At 40.4% G+C, this 19,623-nt stretch overlaps 1 protein-coding gene across 1 annotated transcript in view; it reads left to right on the top strand.

Moving 5' to 3' along the window:
* The window catches only part of IL11 (interleukin 11), a 58,831-nt gene extending 41,126 nt beyond the window's left edge, over nt 1-17,705 (top strand). Inside the window, exons 2-5 of the mRNA XM_088444507.1 lie at nt 9,324-9,487; nt 11,722-11,808; nt 16,225-16,383; nt 17,538-17,705. Coding sequence (XP_088300633.1) covers nt 9,324-9,487; nt 11,722-11,808; nt 16,225-16,383; nt 17,538-17,705 — 578 coding nt within the window. The remainder of the gene's footprint in view (nt 1-9,323; nt 9,488-11,721; nt 11,809-16,224; nt 16,384-17,537) is intronic.
* Nucleotides 17,706-19,623: the final 1,918 nt, after the last annotated feature.

Here is a 19,623-nt window from a genome sequence, read left to right as displayed (position 1 = left end):
CCATTCACCCATCAACCTCGCCCTGCCTAATGATGTCCTCATGGGTCTATTCTAATAGGTACATTGACTGACTGCCTAAAAGGCATGCCTCTGCGAGCTCGGCTGACAGAAGAGGATTGAGCTTTGCATTATTCTTTTTGTCCATTACACAGAAACACTCTATAACTAAACTATGCTGGGTCATTAAAGGCTGCTCGTTTCCCACTGGAGGAACAGATGACATGATTATTAAGTGCATATGTCAGGTTTATAAAAGCCCCCAAAAAGTAGCTGCCATAGTATATTAACTTTTTTCAATGCAGCAGAATAATGTGCACTGTGGATCATAGAAAACACAGACTCTGTTGTTCCACAAAATCCCAGATATATTTTTGTTGCCTAAATTAAATATATGGAGCAACCTGCTGAGCGTTTGGAGCTCTAGGGCCACAATGCACCACCTGCATGCTATACAGTAGAATAATAGACAGGGACATGCAGTCAGGGTAGGCAGAGCCTCCCCTGTCATACTCCTGAGATTTGATATAAAAATTATTAGACTTCAAAGAAGATATTTATTATTTATAAACATCTTCTTTGTTTATTGTATTCATTTTTATAGTTAACACTCACCAGCTTTGTGGAGCTCCCTGGAACTGCAGGGAGACGAGTGATGAGGCAGCAACAGCTCAGCTTCTATATAGTCAGACACTACTTGCAGAGTTGGGGGCGGGGCCACACCACGGGCAGTAAGCTGCACAGAAAGAGAGCTAATAGATGCATACCCCTAAGTCAGGGGGGCGTGCGGAGCACTGATGGACACTTTGGATGTGTCATGTGACCAGGAAGTTTACTGCTGTGTTTAGAGATCGGAGCTCAGTCAGCAGAAGCAAGCGAAGACACAGTTATGCAGGTCGACTCAATGGACACTGAAGCTTAGTATAGTGAGAGGAGAGTTACAGTGAGTAGAGGGTGAGACAGGCTCCCAGCACTCAGACATCTCCATGTGTGCCTCCCCAGCCTCACAGCATGTCACTGATAATAAATTGTATTTTCTGAAAAAGGTTGGACACCCCATGAAATTAAATAATTAAATTATTTGCAATCAGACCAGGACACATACAGAAACTCAGCAATAATTTGGTAAAACCCTACTGAGACAAAAGTCCATAAATTAACAACCTGGTAACCCTGGGAAGGACTTCAGTGGGGCCCTTAGGCCCTTATCGGGGCTGCACATTATGTTCAGAAACATAGGACTACTAGTGTTGATATTATCTTCAGCCATTTATGACCTGCTGTAATGTGCACTTTCTCTGTATACAGCCTATCATTGGAAGAATGCAATTGGTAAGTGGGGGAAGGGGGTGGTGCATTTCTGCTTAATGCTGGGGGTGTCACTGCTTCATAGTGGGCTTTGAAAACAGGAAAAAAACAGTTGGCGCTAATAGGGAGGGTGTGCATCCACTAGCTGCTCTCTCGGGAATTATCCAACATTCCTTAAACTAATAAAACAAAAATGGATAGAGCGCTCCGTGGTAATTCGTTCTAATATAAATGTGATGGTAATATCTAAATAGATCTAACTAACAGTCTAAATGATGTACTGGTGGGCAATATCTTTTGGCTGGATGTTCAGGACAAAAATCCTATTGTTGTGGAAATAGTCCGGTATCCAAATGCAAAGTCCCAAATGATAAGATAATGTATATTTGTCCCAAATGGGGATATTGTAGTCTAATCGTAATGCCTCACTGGTGTGCAATAACTTGAGGCTGGTTGTTGCCGGCAGATGATATATATAAGATGGCTCCAGAGCACAAGCACCATTTTGCCCTTGAAAAAGTCTCATAATGAGATGAAACGCGTTGGTACATTCACCTATACCCATTTGTGATTTTTAATTATCAATCCCTGTTTGAAGGGTATTTCTTCCTTTGTTATACTGTTGAATAAACAGTTATTATATTATTAATTACTCAGTCATCCTTACTACATAGTCTCCCCACATACACTCACATGCAGTGATTATGGACAAAGTTTGATACAGGACCAGCAGACTACAAGGTCAGGTAAGTCACCATTTTCGTACCTTATAATACTGCAATCTGTGATACCTGTCACTCTGATACTGCGTTCCTCTTCTGAGGTGGTGAGGCAAGTGGAGGAGAAGGAGACTGCATCCACAAATACCAAGACTTCGTTTAGAGCAACAATCTGCCTACAGTTTTTGCTGACCTTACTGATACACGTAATAATTCAAACGTGCGAATATTCTGCCGACAGATGTTGCCAACCTGATTTATATATATCATCTGCCGGCAACAACCAGCCTCAAGTTATTGCACACCAGTGAGGCATTACGATTAGACTACAATATCCCCATTTGGGACAAATATACATTATCTTATCATTTGGGACTTTGCATTTGGATACCGGACTATTTCCACAACAATAGGATTTTTGTCCTGAACATCCAGCCCAAAGATATTGCCCACCAGTACATCATTTAGACTGTTAGTTAGATCTATTTAGATATTACCATCACATTATATTAGAACGAATTACCACGGAGCGCTCTAACAATTTTTGTTTCATAGTGGGCTTTGCCACACATCCCGGGGGGAGGTTTATGCAGGACTGCCTTGTGTTGGTTTTATTAAGTTGTTCCACTTAAAAATAGCTAATGTTGTTTGTTGGATTTTGCATTTAACAAAGTTTCAAAGTTTCATGATAAGATTTGATGTAATGTTACCTTTAAAATAAATCTATGTGGGTGGCTTTCTGCCTTCTACCTTAACACAATACACAATCTGATAGTGATCTACCTTGTCTATGTAAAAGAAACCAGTATTTTATAATAATATGTACTTATGCCATATGGGACTATTTGCCCTTATACTTTACTCTAAGTTTGCACTTCTTCAGCATTTATAATATCTATACATTATTACTTTGGTGTTATTTGATGTAAAGTAGGCACTCTCGTTATTCAAAATTAAAATTAGATGAGAGCTGTTTAAACTTAAGGATATACCAGTCCTTAGTTTTTTGTGAATGGTTGAAGAATTAGTCACCAGTTACTAGGCAGATAGTTGGTGGAGTTTTTTGTTATTGGTTGGTCAGTGGCCTATAATAGGGTTTAGGGGTGATTCAGTTTACCAGGGTATATAGGATAGGGTTTCAAGCTGGTAGCCATCTTTGCCACTTGGATGTCCCTCCCTCGTTTTTCATTTATCTATGTTTGTTTGTTTTTTCTAACTTCACAGTTCTCTGATGGGACGAAGCTAGGTGGGAAGGCACTCCAAACCAGCAGCCACATGTGGTGCAAGGGGTTTTTGTGGGGAACTTTCCTTTTGAATGGGTATGGTCTAACTCTGTGAGAGGACATTGGGTGCCTGTCTCTGTGGACCCACTCATACTGTGCCATAGGAAAGGATAGTGGGTACTTCACAACGCAGCTTATGCCTGAGCAAAGGTGAGGGGTGGGCATTTTAGTTGACCTCCAATTTGATTAAAATTATATTTGGCTGGAGCTGAGTTTTTTGGAGTACCCTTCTTTACCACCCATATAGGAAATTTGAATTTGGCCGTCTATAATTAAAAACTGCGACCTTTTATCCAATGCAGTTTGCCTCCATGTGTTTTTCTTTTATAAGTTATTTAGGGATTATTATTAGTTACACACAATAAAGTTATGGACGCCTTATGCTTACAATTTCTTGTGGCCCTTATGGTTTTTCTGTGGCCCTCAGCATTTTATAAAGAACATAATGTCATGGAAAAAAGCTATAACAGTTAACAGATATTCAGAAGGCCTCTAACAAAGTGTTTAGTGACTAGAACAAATAAAATAAATAAAATAATAAATAAAAATAAATAAAATATACTTTATGAGTTATTGTCCATTGAAAAAAAGGATTAGAATTGGAAGATTGCCATACATAACAGAAGGATTCCTGTAGAGTAACACAATACTTCGCTCTATGCTGTAAGCCTCACAAGTAGAACTGTCTGTCATCCCATTAGTGAGATCACACACAGGCTTAGATTATGCATCTGTATTCTGGACTTCTGTACCTCCCTGCCTCGCCAAGGCTCAGCCTTTGCTGTCACAATCACATACAGCACACTAGGCCTTTGTCAGGTGGCATATATTTCACATTATACATATACTAAATGCTCTTATTGCAGCCCAGAAAAACAAGTTTGCATGGATGATCATTCGTGTTAATATTAATGACATTAGCCTACTCACAGTAAAAAGCGCGAGTAAAGCGAGTGCATGCCAATGGTCCTGACTGAGCTCTACTGACAGAAATGCAAAGGCATTCTGTGATAGACAGGTTTAGTAGCACTTAATAGTTACGATGCCAACATTTTTATGAGGCTCCAGGGACACAGTTAGTGAGTGGCAGGATGTAATGTGGAGGTAATTGGACTTTAATCCTATTAAGTACTGCATGTCAGAATGACAGCGGGCATTCTGAAAAATGGATTTAATGCCAGCAGTTTACCCACTTCTGACTTCACCAGATGAGAACTTTATCTCACTGCCAGTGAGACTGAAATGTTGGTTCAAAGTGAAATTTGGAACATTGGATAAAACTCCAGCTCTAAATGTACTCAAATAAACGCACATAGTTTCGAAAATAGCTTTTAATTGACAGAAAAAGAATGGTCAAATAATTATTAGTTTATTTTTTTTTCGGCATGCGGAAGTATATATTATAATAACGTGTTGCTATCACACATGCAGTCAGTGTAGACACGTTTTAAGGACCACTAAACCTAAAATACAAATTGATTTTAATAAAAGACTATATAGTAATATTTCAAATTAAAAAAAACTATGAAATGCGCAAAATAACATACTGTATCTGTGAATATCTGTTAATTATTATGATAACCTATAGAAGAACATATCTGGAATCCACTTAGAGCCTAAAATGGAAAATGCCAATAAACTTTACTTTATCCTCAGTTTTTAATATGTGGGTTTGACAAGGAGCCTTTTAATATTGAATAAACTTGAAATGTAGTATTAGATGGTGTTCAATCAATGAATAGTTACCCAGTGAGTCAGTTATTGGCTGTTACGCATGGTCTGGTGACAAACGCATTTTACAAAATTGGTTGACACTGTATGAACCAAAAAATGAAGCCGCACAAAATCCATTACTTCCTATATTAGAATGACTTCACCTATGTGTGCACCATTGGACGTGTTTGAAAACAACATAGCAATTCATAACTTGTTAGCGGCAGCACTATAACAATGGTTATATTTTGCTTATATTCACATTTTCGTCATGGACCAAACAATTGCAAAACAATTTATCAAACAAATGTACTATAATGTGTATAGAAAGTGACTTACATTTACAACTGTCAGAAAGGATGTACAGTATTAAGAGCAGCATATTGGGAAGCACGTGCAACAGGAAGGAAACTGTATATCTACAGTACTCTGTGTACAATGTATGAATAGTTGGCTCCCCTCCAGAGTTTAAGTATGATTTAAATAGCCTAGAGGGGATTCAGCTATGTTTATAGCAGGTTTAGATTAGTCCCTTGGAGTTACTAGGGCAATTTAGGCAAACTCCTAGCGAAAGTAAATTTCATGCTGTGCTGATCTTAAGAAGATAGATTGATTTTGTAAAAAAAGGGAAATGATGCAAAGAATAATGCTACTCTGGGAAATTAGGAAAAATACTTGCTAATTGTGGCTATGAAAAGCTGAAAGTGATGCTGGTTATTAACACTCCCTAACCGCACAGAGCTATGGGATTTTATAATCAAACAATATTTAGCACATGTTGCCGATAGGAAGGCCTGTTCGGAGAAAACTGGTTTCCTCAACTAGTGGAGTGTGAGGTTAAGACTTAACATAGTAATAATACATATAAGCATGTACTGTAGCATCATTTTGAACTCCTTTCCCCTGCCATCTCCTCTTGGTTGGGTTTGGTACAAGTCATTATCATCAGTGCACCTGTCCTTTATCAGTTGCTCTAGGTGCAAAGGATACTCCTGGCAGGGGCGTATTTATAATGGGTGCAGGGTGTGTGGTGCACATGGGCCCCTGGGTCCAGGGGGGCCCGCCCCACATACCTTGCACCCATATTATACTTACCTCTCCGGAGTGCCACATTGGTGCCGGCGTCAGCACTTTAAAAATATCTGGAAAATGGCCGCTGCCGTGGCCATTTTCTTGGTGACCTGCACATGCGCTATAGGCTCTGGGCACACTCTAGTGCCCAGAGTCTATCACTGAGGTGCTGCGCTCAGTGCTCTGCCGGCCGCCGGACTGAGAGGAGGGGGCCCATGACGGAGACTGCACACAGGCCCCCTTCTCTCTTAAAACGCCCCTGATTTCTGGGAACAGGCATATTTATGCTTACCCCACAGTTACTCCGACACTCCATCACTGAACTTTGCCTACATCAGAATGTCCCAATACAACCCAGTTATGTCTGTTCAGTTGTAAGTGTAGATGCAACTGACATATGTATGACTCCCCCACTCAGTACCCGGGCATGCACAATGCAAACATATGCAATAAACACTTTATCAACAGGTCTACATTCAACTCAGTATCACACCTTAAAACGTAGCATTCAAATATCAGTCACACCAGGTCACGTCATAGATTTCATCATCTCACAACCTATCAGTGTATGCAGTAAACCGTACATTTATTAGATCTATTGCCAGTTAGACCAAGAAAGAATAAAGGAGAGATTTATTAAAGCTTGGAGAGAGATAAAGTACTAACCAATCAGCTTCTAACTTTCAATTTACTGGCTGTGTGTGAAAAATGACAGTTAGAAGCTGATTGGATGGTACTTTATCTCTCTCCAAGCTGTGATAAATCTCCCACTTTGTCTGTTTTGTTGCTTTGGGAATTTGCATTTTGTTAGTAAATAACTTCCATATGGGGGAGATGCATCCAGTTTTCTAAAGAGTGGAGAAATGGACAAGTGGAGAAGTTAGCCATAGCGATCAATCAGCTTCTAGCTATCATTGTATATAACACCCTAATAGATGCTAGCTAGAACACTTGGTTATGGGTAAATTCTCCACTTGCCCACTTCTCCATTCTTTAGAAGGCTTGATACATTTCCCCCTTTGAAAGTCGTCCAAATCTAGACAAACCTAAATGTTGTCTATAGCAACACTTAATGAGTCTGGAAATGGTGGTGAAGGAACACCAAGAAATGAACTGTGTATGAGTTTTTTGTATATACAAAGCTTCCTGACTGGCCTTACAAGCTGAAATGCAAAACTGCTGTTTGTAACAAGGACATTAATAATTACATAGGTATATTGTTATCCTTAGACAATGTCAGAGCAACACAAAAAGGTTCTGTACACAGCTACTTACTGTACCTTTACTTTGAAATAAATTGACAAGCAATGACAATTCTATTTTTCTGGAACTGTTGTCCATTATAAATGGCTTACTAAAACCAATTAAGTCCAGACTTACTTAATATTGGTTTGTTCAAGCTACAGTATGTATTACATTATAGAGCAGAATATTTGGCACAATGTATTAGTTACTTGCGAGAATGATCAGCAAGAGGGGAGTGGTTTCAAAGAGTGAATAAGACAAGTGGACGCAATGGACGGAATAGCATCACATGAGTTTAATGATTGTTTCATAACTCATCCAAACAAACAAATTTTGCATTTGTTTCCTGTCACTGATCTGGCAGCTGAGCTGGAGTGCTCTGCCAAAGTTGCCAGGAATATACGTCACCACGAGAGGGGGGGCAGCTAAAAACAAATGCTTACAAAATATTATCCATTCATAATCTCTCCCATTAGTTCAGATACAGTTGAATACATGTTGAACTCAACTGTGGAGAAACATTAATTTGAGGAGTTACAGTATAGAACACAATTCTTTTTTTTTATAGGATACAGCGATGAAACTGAGAATGAGCAGCAGTTAGTCATTTTAGTAGTTCCAGGCACAGCGCCTTAATCTCTGAGTTACAGTATGCGAGATGTTTGGCAATATATCTTTGTTTTTGTTATGCACTGTAGGCTTGTAACTTAATGTTTAGTTTTATATTAGTATACAGCCTCCAAATATTGGAAATGGGTATATAAATCATGATAAAACACAAATAATTCTAAAATATATATACCTTGGATTTCCGTGACCTCATATATATTTATATAATTGTTATAAAACACAACTTAGCTGCAAGCACTACAGCATAGTAAATACAATACAATATATAATATAATATAAATATATAAAATAAATAAAGGTTCTGTGCCTTCTTCTGTCCATGTAAGTATGAATGGTTTTTCCTTTCGGCTGCAATTGCTTGGTAGCTGAGAGAAAATGTGCCTTTTCTAGTATGCAATTAAAGTTTATCATGTTCCATACTTGTAATTGTAACATTTTCTTCATCCCTGGTGTTCCCTAGAATTTTGAAGGAAAGTTGCATTCTGGGTGGATGACAGCCAATATTCTGTTATCCAGCTGTTCTAGACCACTTAAATAAACAGCATGGCCCACACACCTCCCTCTCTTTTAATTAGGTGGCATGTTTATAACAGTGGTTATGGCACAGGTCCCTTATTAGTTAGACCAGACCAAGGAAGACTTAAATCTGACATGGTTCTTTTATCATGTTGCTTACCCACAATGTACCCAGTGGCTTTCCATTGGCTTGTACCAGAATATTTCAAAATTAACTTGCCCTAGCCCTTACAAGAAATAAAAATACATTAGGTAATGTTATTTTTCTGTAGTGCAAATGAAACCATGGCTGGATCTGTACGTACATAGTTCTAGGCTATTTACACAGCTTTTGACTGGTATTTTCCTGAAGATTACTGTATATAATACACATAAATGGGTATTTTCCATTGATCTCTCTGTAAATAATATTTGTATAATCTTCACATGCTTTCTTTCCTTAGAATGTGTTGATTATACCTGTTTCTCATATCCCCAGCTGCCACTCTTACAGCAGAAGTGTAGCTACTCCTTAAACCCCTGTAACAAAGAGTCTGTTCCATTCTTACATTAATTGGCGATGATGTCACACTGTCTAGAACTACACGAGTATTACTATCATACTATTTGGGAGATTAGATAATACAGACTGACCTGTTTTTTATTGGCCACATGGTACCTGCGGTCATAGCTTTAGCTCCTCAATTCAAGCTAGATACTTTAGGTTGCAGAATCACATTATAATGTATTGTGCATCGTAGACAGATGTAGACCCCCTTTGAGGTGATCAGACTAAATTGGGAAAATTTATAAATATGGCTAAATATCGGTGAAATAATGACAGTTTTTATTCTGTTTGCAGGCAGCTTGTACCAGATAGCCCTAGCTATTATGAGCGTATGCGAAGGAGTATGGGCCATTCCTCTCCTAAGGCCGAAGCCCTCAGACCCTAAAGCAGAATTTGACAGCATTCTTCACATGGCCAAGCATCTACTAAGTGACACCAAGCATCTCTACACAAACTTTGTAAGTATTACAACAGTCGGAGATCTGTATACTGTAAAACAACACTGAGATTCAGAGGTCAAGGGAAGACATTACTCTACAAACCAATGTTATATCAATATGCAATATTTTATAACCATTCCTGTAAATTTATTTAGAGACTATGAGATTGCTACGCTCTGATTTTTTTCATATTTGATCTCCAACCAGGGAACATTTCCAAATATGTTACTATACAGGTTTAAAGGTGGGTACACATTAGACGATATTTGGCCCGATGCGAGCGATCGGGCCGACATATCAAAATTGGCTGCCCACTATGTCGCCCGCTGCGCGCTCCCGCAGGAGCATCAGTCGCATCGTCAGGATGACCCTACATGCAGCTCAATCTGTAAATACAATTGACTACCCCATTTAGTGGGATGCAGCCGGTGCCGACATGTCGGGCAATCGGGCACCGGATCGTCTAATGTGTACCGGATGCCTGATATGTCAGCACGTCGCCCGTGCAGTTGTATGTTGCATCGCTGGGTACCAGTGGCATATTTATAATGGGTGCAGTGTGTGCGGGGCACACGGACCCCCAGGTCCAGGGGGGCCCCGCACCGCACACACTGCACCTATATTTTTTTAATCTTACCTGTCCGAGGTTCCATGTCGGGTGTCACTGCTGCTCAGAATACTTGAAAAATGGCCACCACGGCCATTTTCCAGTGTTCTGCAGATGCGCAGTAGACTCCGGGTACTAGAGTGTGCCCGGAGACTACTGAACATGCACAGAACACCGGAAAATGGCCGCCGTGGCCATTTTTCCAGCGTTCTGTGCATGCGCAGTAGACTCCGGGCACACTCTAGTGCCCAGAGTCTACTAATGCTCCGGTGGCTGGCCAACCGCGTCAGTCGGCTGCCAGCCACCAGAGAGAAAGGAGGGGGCCTCGTACGAGGAGTGCACATGGGCCCCCTCCTCTCTTAAAACGCCCCTGCTGGGTACACACATCGTTTAATGTGTACCAAGCTTAAGAGTTGCATCTTACAAATCTAGACACACAATGGCCAAATGCTACAATGGGGGCCAATCTACAGTAATTTTACAAAGACAAGGATATTCTATTTATTTAGAGCTCTGCATAAATAGTTCAGTTGTAAAATAAAAACAAACTATACAGTGATGCTTAGAGCAAAGGATTTAATAGAGACTTTCTATTCACGGCTGAAGCAGTGAGACAGATGGCTATTCCTGAAGAGCCAGATGTGGGTTTCAGCGCATAAGTCACACTCTGTGGTGTGTGCAGTTCAATCTCTCTCCATACAGTGAGCTCTATAATTCCACTAAAGGCCATCACTTACACACACATATCTTAAAGTGGAACTAAACCCATGAAATAAAACCATTTATCTTACAACTCCATGTATGAAGTCCCAATTCATTTCATTCCTACTTATAGCATTTGTATCATGTGAGCTGCCACAGTGACCTGATTGAGTGCACTGTATTGTGCATGTAACAGGAGTAATTGTTAGATACCTTTGTATGTGTAAAGATGCCCATACACAGTGCGATATAGCAGCCAATCCAACGAATTGGAACGATATTGCTGCTATATCGTACCGTGTATGGGCATGATATCAGACAGAGCGAGATAATGTGGGGTCGTACATTGCATCTCCAGATCTTACTGCAGGTGCATTTGATCTGGGGTTGTGATGTGCAATCCCATGCAGTGCTATGTAGCTGGGGGAGGGGGGTGCACGCATATCGGGCGGTCGGCCACCCGATCGCACCTTGTGTGGGGACCTCCCGATATGTCGCCCGTCGGATTCCCTGACACGTCGTAAGGTGCATGTTGCACCGTGTATGGGCACCTTAGCTGCAAACAGGGGTGCAGAGAGGGGGTTTGGAGCTGGTACAAAGTACCTGGGTGTGTCCAGTATCCTGGGCGCAGCATATAACAGGGTCTTGGTACTCCCAATGGTGTCCGCCCATGCCCCCAAACACTTGTTCATGCCCTCTAGCATCAGGACCCATTAGATATCCCGGCAGTCCTGGCTGCATTTAAAATTAATTTACACAATTTTTGTTCACATATTACATTTATTTATATATTACTCTTGATATGATCATTATTTTGCATGAATGTATGTTTATTATTAACTACTGAAAACAACAGCTGTTTAAAGTCCAGTTTAGAACGCAAATACTGGAGCAACCCAGTTCATATTGTGTTTGAGTCTCATGTTGTATTTTTATTTTGCAGAAATCCAAGTACCCTTATGAAGGCGATCATAAATTGGAGAGTCTGCCTGTACTGTCTATAAATGCAGTGGAATTGTCTACTATTCAGGTAACATAAACATTTCCTTTGTGGTTTCATATTTTAAGCTGTACTTTCAAATGTCTAGACCTCTCATTCCATCATTGACTATGGCTATCATTGTTTTATTAACCACTTATCTGATGATTTTATAGCAAAATCAGCCAGAAATTGCCGGGTCTGCAGGAAAGTCCAGGCAGTCAGAAGAAATCCGTTCTGCACATATGTAGAACAAATTTCCTCTTCAAAAACACAGCTGGACAGTGCGGTCGCAAAATGTCAGCTGAAGTAGAGCTGGCTGCATTCGCATCCCACCTGACCAAGGGCCTGATTCAGACCCACTCGCAAGCGGCTGTCCACTCGCAAGTGGGTCGATTTTATGGACTGAGCATGCGCACGACGGAGGGAGCTGTGGTGACCCACAGCTATACGAGCGTCCAGGAGGACGCTCCATTTTCATGGAGGGCGGCCCTCATTCAGAGCGTGCGCTCTGCTCAGAGCGTACGGCTCTGAATGAGGGCCCATGTCAGTTAAGTGGTTAATGAAGACTATTATTGTTAAACTAAAGTTGCATAGACAGTATCAAAATGGTACTTCAGCTCTAGAGTATTCCTCTGAATAAGAATCTGTTTGTACATCTGAACATACAAAGTATAGAGTGAAGGAAGATTTATTAAATCTTCTAAAGAGGGCAAGTGGATGGACTAGATACAGTAATCTATATGGTTTCTATGGGCAACTTCTCCCCTTGTTTTCATTAGAACGTTTGATACAACTCGCCCTTATTTTCCTTTATGAAATGAAGCTGTCATCATAACTGTTATTTTTATTAATTGCATATTCTTATCTACTTAATTATGTGATCAGGGTCTCCAAGGGTTGGTAAAAAGTACTAGGGTCTGTCTGGAGCCCGGGTCTGCCCCCGGTCGTCACCTCTCTAACCCAATATTAAGTGATTATGGGCAGTGGACAGCTCACACATTCACAATGGATGTCGTCATGCCCCCACACACACTTGTCCACTCCTCTTATACCCCTTTCACACTGCCATCAAATAACCCGGGTTACTGCGCAGTGTGAAATGGCCCAGTTGAAATAACCCGGGTCGAGGGACTCGGCATTTCAACCTGGGTAATGAGCGGTTCGGTGTGAACGGATAACCTGGGTTGAGGCGACCTGGGTCCCGTTCACTGCATAGGGAGAGACGGCGCTTGGAGATGATCTCATCTCCACGCAATGGCTCAGCAGCGATAGCAGTGACGTCATCGACCTGGCATTATTGCCGGGCCGGGCCGCCAGTCTGAAAGGGGTCTCAGGTGGGTCGCACCCAGGACAGACGCATGTACAAATCCCGGGTGCAACCTGCCAATAGCGATGTGAAAGGGGTATTAGTAACTCATCCCGATGTATCTCTTGGCACACCTGTATGTCATACCATACGCAGCATTTGGTACATCGCACATCTTTTCAGCCCAAGTGATTGCTTAATAACTATTCTCACATGTCCCTGTTTGAAAAGTGTGTAATTTTAGTAACCAAGAATTCTTGGTTATTGCAGATAACATCAAATAATTTTTTATAGGCTACATAAGTATCCATGACTTGATATCATCCATTATAGTAAGAAAAAAAACGTACAATGTGGATTCAAATACAGTCTAACGTAGAAGTCACAGTGTAATTAATCATGTAGTGCAAAGTTCTATTTTTGCAAATATTATGCATTTGAGATGATATCATGCTCGGAAGAGAATGACACTTACAGATTAATCTGTGTCACCAAAGTTGAACAATAATTTGCAATAGGGGCCAGCTTGTTCCATATGAGTTCTGTAGATGATGTCACAAGGATATGTGATATAATCCCTGTGTTATATTACGTGCATGTCAGATTCAAAGAGCTTGATGTCATCGACAGCTGGGACCTTTTGGAAACAACTTGCAAACACGGGGCTTCCTGCGCAATTCCTAACTCCAGGAAATCAATGCTTATAGCAAACCTCCCACAATTCATAAGCAATGCTCATCCGAGCAAGCAGAGGAGTAGAAATGATTTCCTGTCTCCGCTTACTGTCATCCCTGGCTGTATGAGGCAAATGTGCATCTAAAATCACAACAGAGAAATAGTCAAAACAATATATCCCCAAATGAAAAGAAGAGTGAAACCTAAAAAAACACAGCTGAACACTTCACCCACATCACCGCAGACACTGAGCTGTGCTGACACCATGTGGCCACTGTAAGCATTTTGTAAAGCAAGCAGACATTTCAGTCTCTCCCATAATGCTGTCATAGTAAATAAAACAAAGCATTGATTTAACACTACAGGTTCATGTAAGAATAAAAACAATCTGCTGCTTATTAACCATTATGATTTGCTCAGCATATAATTGTAATCATATTTGCCAACATTCTGACTGCCCCCTCCAGGTCAGCACAACTAGAGGCATGGCGCAGCATAGGCGGGCGGTGCGAGGAGGCGTCATATCATAATCGCCCCCTGCTATACAGTGCTGAGATTATCGGTATTGTAATGCGGTAAGGGGGGGTGGGGGCTACAATAACATGGTTCAGTGCAAATCGCCTCATCTGCAGTTTGGACCACTAACTTCACTTGGGAAGTGGGCAGTGTTGGGTGAATGCGGGCAGCTCTGGTAGATTCGAGAACTCCACCGGGGGTGCCGGGATCGCCACCCAAGCTTTTGTTGATTTTGTACCATTACAGAAAACAATTTGATTACATTTTACACCACACTTGCCTACCTTGATATTTTCCTCTCCGGGAGAAGCAGGTGTGAAGTGATGGGGGCAAGACTATTTGTGCCATTAGGCCCCACCTCTCGTGGCAAAATGCCACGATTTATGCATATTTAGATAGGGGTCAGGGCATAATGAGGCGATCATCATAGAGTGAAATCATTAGGTCCCACCCCCTCCCCACGGATCTGCCGATTCCAGGTCAATTTCTCCCCATTCTGCTCACTTTTCTAGGAAGTGGGCAGGATGCAGCAGGTGTACCTACATTTTTAAAGGTGCGGGGGGCTACCCCAAAAATCCGGAGCCTCTCACAGGTTCCGGGAGAGCAGGTAATTATGTTTTACACTCTTGCATAAATTGCATGTAAACGAGATTTATACAGTAGCTCCCAACACCAATCTGTGACGTCACTGAAGCGTACATACTGTCTATAAAATGAGAAAGCACAATAGCTGAGATTGTTCATAAACATGAACAAAATGTAACTAACAAAATGCTCCTACTATGCTTTATAAATGTATTGGGTATCAAATAAAACAAATGCTATGGTTATATACCACAAACTATGTTGGTATAGACTAATACTGTAAATTTCATCCAAATTTTCGTCCGAAAGGTACTGTAAATCAATTAGCAGAGTCTTTAACAAAGATGTTTCAACACGGCTCCTTAATGCCTGGACTGCTACTAGTTTGTTCGTGCCATTTTTTCCCATATTAGTCTCGGCAATGGAGAAACGAAAACCTTTTTTAAAATAGGGCCCTGTGCCTTAAGATTTTCCATGTGGTTGAGTCAGTCTCTCCTTGGGCCTCGAAACAAGGTAACCCTTCATCTGCCAGCAGTTTTCTCATTTCCAAATGAATGTAACACTGTGTCGGCTTAATTTCCATAAGCGCACTGGAAGCAATGGGATTTTTTCCCAACTTACTTTAGCAAGCTCTAATGTAATAAAAGTGTTCCACACTCTGGCTTCTTGGGAATTGGCCTCTCATCAAAGAATGTTTCAAAGCTGATATTTGCACCATTTATAAAACTTCTGACTTAACACGTAAATGTGCATTTAGGGTGCAGCTTTTAACCTTTCTGATTTGGTGCAAATCACTGAGCTCATGTTATATGATTAGCAAAATATTTAGGATACATCAATGCACAGATGGGGGATGCAAAACATTTCAATTTAATGACATTGGCATTCGCTAGGCAAAGACCCATAAATTGAAGGAAAGGATGACATAAAGGAGGCAACTTACCACAGTATTTAAGAAGGAAAAGGAGGATATGATGTGATTTGCAGAGTGGTTTGTGGATGTGATAACGGATCAGTAAACCATTAACACAATCTGTCTGCCAGTGTGTATCCAGTACCATGACGTCGTTGAATTGGATCACGTTGTCTCTTATAAACAGAATTAGAGGATACATTCATTTGCAGGAATTTTCCTGTTGGTTAAAAAGGTCTGCTAGGGTGAAAGTGCCAGTAAATATATTTGGCAGAAATGTTTTGTGTCAGTAAGTGGTTTTTCTCATTAAGGAAAAAAGTAAGGTTGGTGCAGCATTTTCCTATTTTGTGGTTGCAAGATTAATGTGAGCTTTGTGTTGGATGCATGTCCTGCTTTAGAGATCTGTAGGTAACTGTGTGACATGTAAGCCTGTAGTTAAAGCCCTGACCTGAGTGATGTCCTCTTTCAGGTTCCTACCGGCCTTACCAAGCTCAGCTCCGAACTCTTCATTTATCAGAAGCATTTTGATTGGCTGAAGAAAGCTGCACATGTTGTCCGTCCTTTGGATCACGAGTTTACTGGCATTCATAATCGAATCGACAAGCTGGTGAAAAAAGTGGACTTTTTGGTAAGATGATGGCTGGAATTGCAAATGATTTACAATAATGAAGTGATAAGGTTAATGAGAGCAAATAAATTGCAGTTTGCTCTGAGGAAAGTAATAATAATATTTGGTAAGGTGCATTTAATTGGTCTGAGCATCTTTTTATATCAATCTTCATCGCGTCCTTGTCTTTTATGCATCCAGCTTAAAGCGTTGGGATGAAGGAAAAGTTTGGAGAAATAGCAGTTAGTGTATAATGTGAAACAGGCAGCTCTATAAATCAGGCGTATGAGTAAGAAACACGTGTAACAGTATTCTGGTAGCACTAAGGTTGTACAGGGGTGTATTTAGCCACAAGCCATCCCAGGGCTGCATTAGAATGACAGATGCTGTCTTATCTCTGCACTACAATTCAAAAATGGCAGACAGAATATGGTGTACATCATAGTCAGAAGACCCCATGAGACCCTAAGCAACATGCTAGTTTGGACCCACTTACCCCCTTCATTTGCCAAAAAAAAACAAAAAACATGAAAATGTTTTTTGGTAATTTGGGCCCCTCAGTGCGCAGTGGGCCCTAGGCAGGAGTCTACCGTAGGCTGCCTAATGCAGGAACCTTCTGTGGTGTAAGAGCTCTCTCTTCTGAGAGGTCTCACACTGCTAATGCCGGCTGTCATTGACAGCCATGAGACTGAGAGAGGGTTGCATGAACTATTTCAATTCCCAGTACTCCAACTACAGCACAAAAAATTAATGCCATGTGCTGGTTCTTCTTCAAAGGAGGAAATCCTGATCCATCATAGCAGAAGACAATCCTAGCGCAGGTCAGGAGACCTGAATCAAGTCTCTCCTGCCTGCTTATACCATTAGGCCCATGTAAAATGGATCTAATAGAAGCAATTCTGTTATATCAAGTTTATAGTGAATTATTTAGCACTGGCTAAAGGGGAGACCCATCAACCCCCAAGTTTACAAAGCTAAGAATGATGATGATACGTTAGTGCTGTATACTTTTATTAAGTTTTATATTATGTATTTATTTTACATGATCTTCCAATTTCTTAGCATTTTTATTCATTGCTATAGATTAGGATATTTATATGATACTTTGGCTGGCAGAAGAAGTGCAGTCATAACTCTCTTACAATTATTCACTAAGCTTTATTTGTCTCTTTCAGATGACAAAGCTGAACATCGCCCGTGTCAGTGACACACCTCTGCCACAGCTTCCTAACTCAACCACCCAATGGGGAGTAGTGCAAACCGGCCATGCTATTTTCCACCACTTTCACCTCTTCTTGGACTACGCCACACGTGTTCTGGTATTGATGAGAAACAAGTTGTGAAAATGACTCTCCCCACTGGAACGTCTGCTCCAGGAATGGTAGTAGCACTACAGTAAGACCAGTCTTGCCTGCCCAGAGAACAAAGAGACATTGCTTTGATTGTGACAGATCCACAGATCTTCCAGGACACAATCACTTATCTCCTCTTACTGCACCCGAATTATGCGGGAAATGTACGGTGACTTTACATACTTGTATATGCATGGTACACTGACGTGTCATTCCTATTTATACTGCCAGCTATTTATTTATTTATTTATTTTACTGGGTACTATTTAATTTTTTTTTTAAGTAAGCGTATGTCTGGCCTAAAGAAGTGTTTTTTGTTTGTTTTTTTTAGAAAAAGTTATTTTCCTTCTTCTATTTAATTACTTGTGTTATACATTTTGAAAAATATGGTTACTGAACTTTTTTATATATATATATATTCTTAACGGGAAAGGCAGGCCTTAATTTACAAAGGTGTGTGGGCTGAAGCCAACTATACTGTCGTGTGGATTGTTGAAAACAAAATCAACGTTGTCTTCCTATTTTTTATCACTATTTATCAAAAAATGACATTGTAATTGTACATATCCTGTTCGGCAAAGAACATTCCATATTTTACACTGTAATGCAATGCTAACTATTAGTTACAGAGAACAGTTTGGAAGGAAAGAATAAGCAACAATATTATACTGGAGTCTCACTTAAACCACTTGCATTGACTCGGATGGAACAAGTTTATTAACTTACCTGATAAGAGTATTAAGGAAAACAGTGAGAAAAACACAAGTCAATTACACTTGTGTGATTAATTACACTCATTCCCCATATAAAATAATTTCAGGTAAAACTAAAAGTTTTACTTATAGTTCTTATTAAACTGCGTTATTGCATAGCTGCTAAGCTTTATTATACAGTATACAGAGACTTGTTTACAAAAGTTTCTTCCAACATAGTGATTTCACTCGACTTATTGTTGGCCAAACATGCACCACAACTGACACATGTGAGGCCCCACAACAGTCAGTAAGCCTAGAAGTGATATGTTTAAAATCAGTTTGATTTTTTTTGCCCATGCCAGAAAACCTGGTCTGTGAGTGGAAATCTGCAAAAATCAGTGAAATCTTAAATTCGACCATAAATTCAGTCTGAACACCAGCATCGATCTAATGTGGCCACCTGTGTGTGTCCACAAATTTGAACGTAAAGGCTCCCATTCATCTGCGATGTACAGTATTGGGGCAATTCCCCGATCCCCAGACGCATCAGTGACATTTTGGATTTCCATGATTTTCCCAAAATATGATCGGGATCAGCAAATCGGGGAATTTTAGCATAAAGAATTTCACAGATTTCCAGACAGATCAGTAATCATCAATGGCCGCCAATCGGCATTTGCGACGACCGATCAGCGGTTCCGGTCCCATCAGGGAATCAGGGAAACGGCCTGCAGATGTATTGGGGTCCTAATAGTGACGTTTGGTGTTTTAACCAATAAGTAGGATGAGCCCATATCAACAGAATATTTATATTACCGTCTATGATTGTCAATGTCACATACTAAGAATGGTATGTGCAGCATTAGGCAACCAAACTATAAAAAATATGAACTAATAGGGTGGTGGATATATAGTCTGCAGTCACAAATTTACATGAATTAGGAATTGTTAAAATTTAGTGTATTCTTAAAGATTTCGCTTTGCTCTAATGTTTCTTTAAATTTATGTTTTACAAAGTGCCTCTCAGGTAGCTGAAAAAAAGATCTGGCACCAAAGCCGTACAGTACAATACAACATTTCAGACTCCATTACATAAATTATTTTAATATTTATGTTTGCCTGATTCACCTAACATTCGGTTCACAGTGTTTCTATGATTTTCCTCTTATTTTCTTTCTCCTTCTCACTTGTGGACTGTTCTGAGAGGGTGTGAC

The sequence above is a fragment of the Taudactylus pleione genome, unplaced genomic scaffold (assembly GCF_031769625.1).
Source record: "Taudactylus pleione unplaced genomic scaffold, aTauple2 ptg000366l, whole genome shotgun sequence".
Lineage (NCBI taxonomy): Eukaryota > Metazoa > Chordata > Amphibia > Anura > Myobatrachidae > Taudactylus > Taudactylus pleione.
Note: the sequence above shows the minus strand (reverse complement) of the source record. Positions and strands in the feature narration are given on the sequence as shown.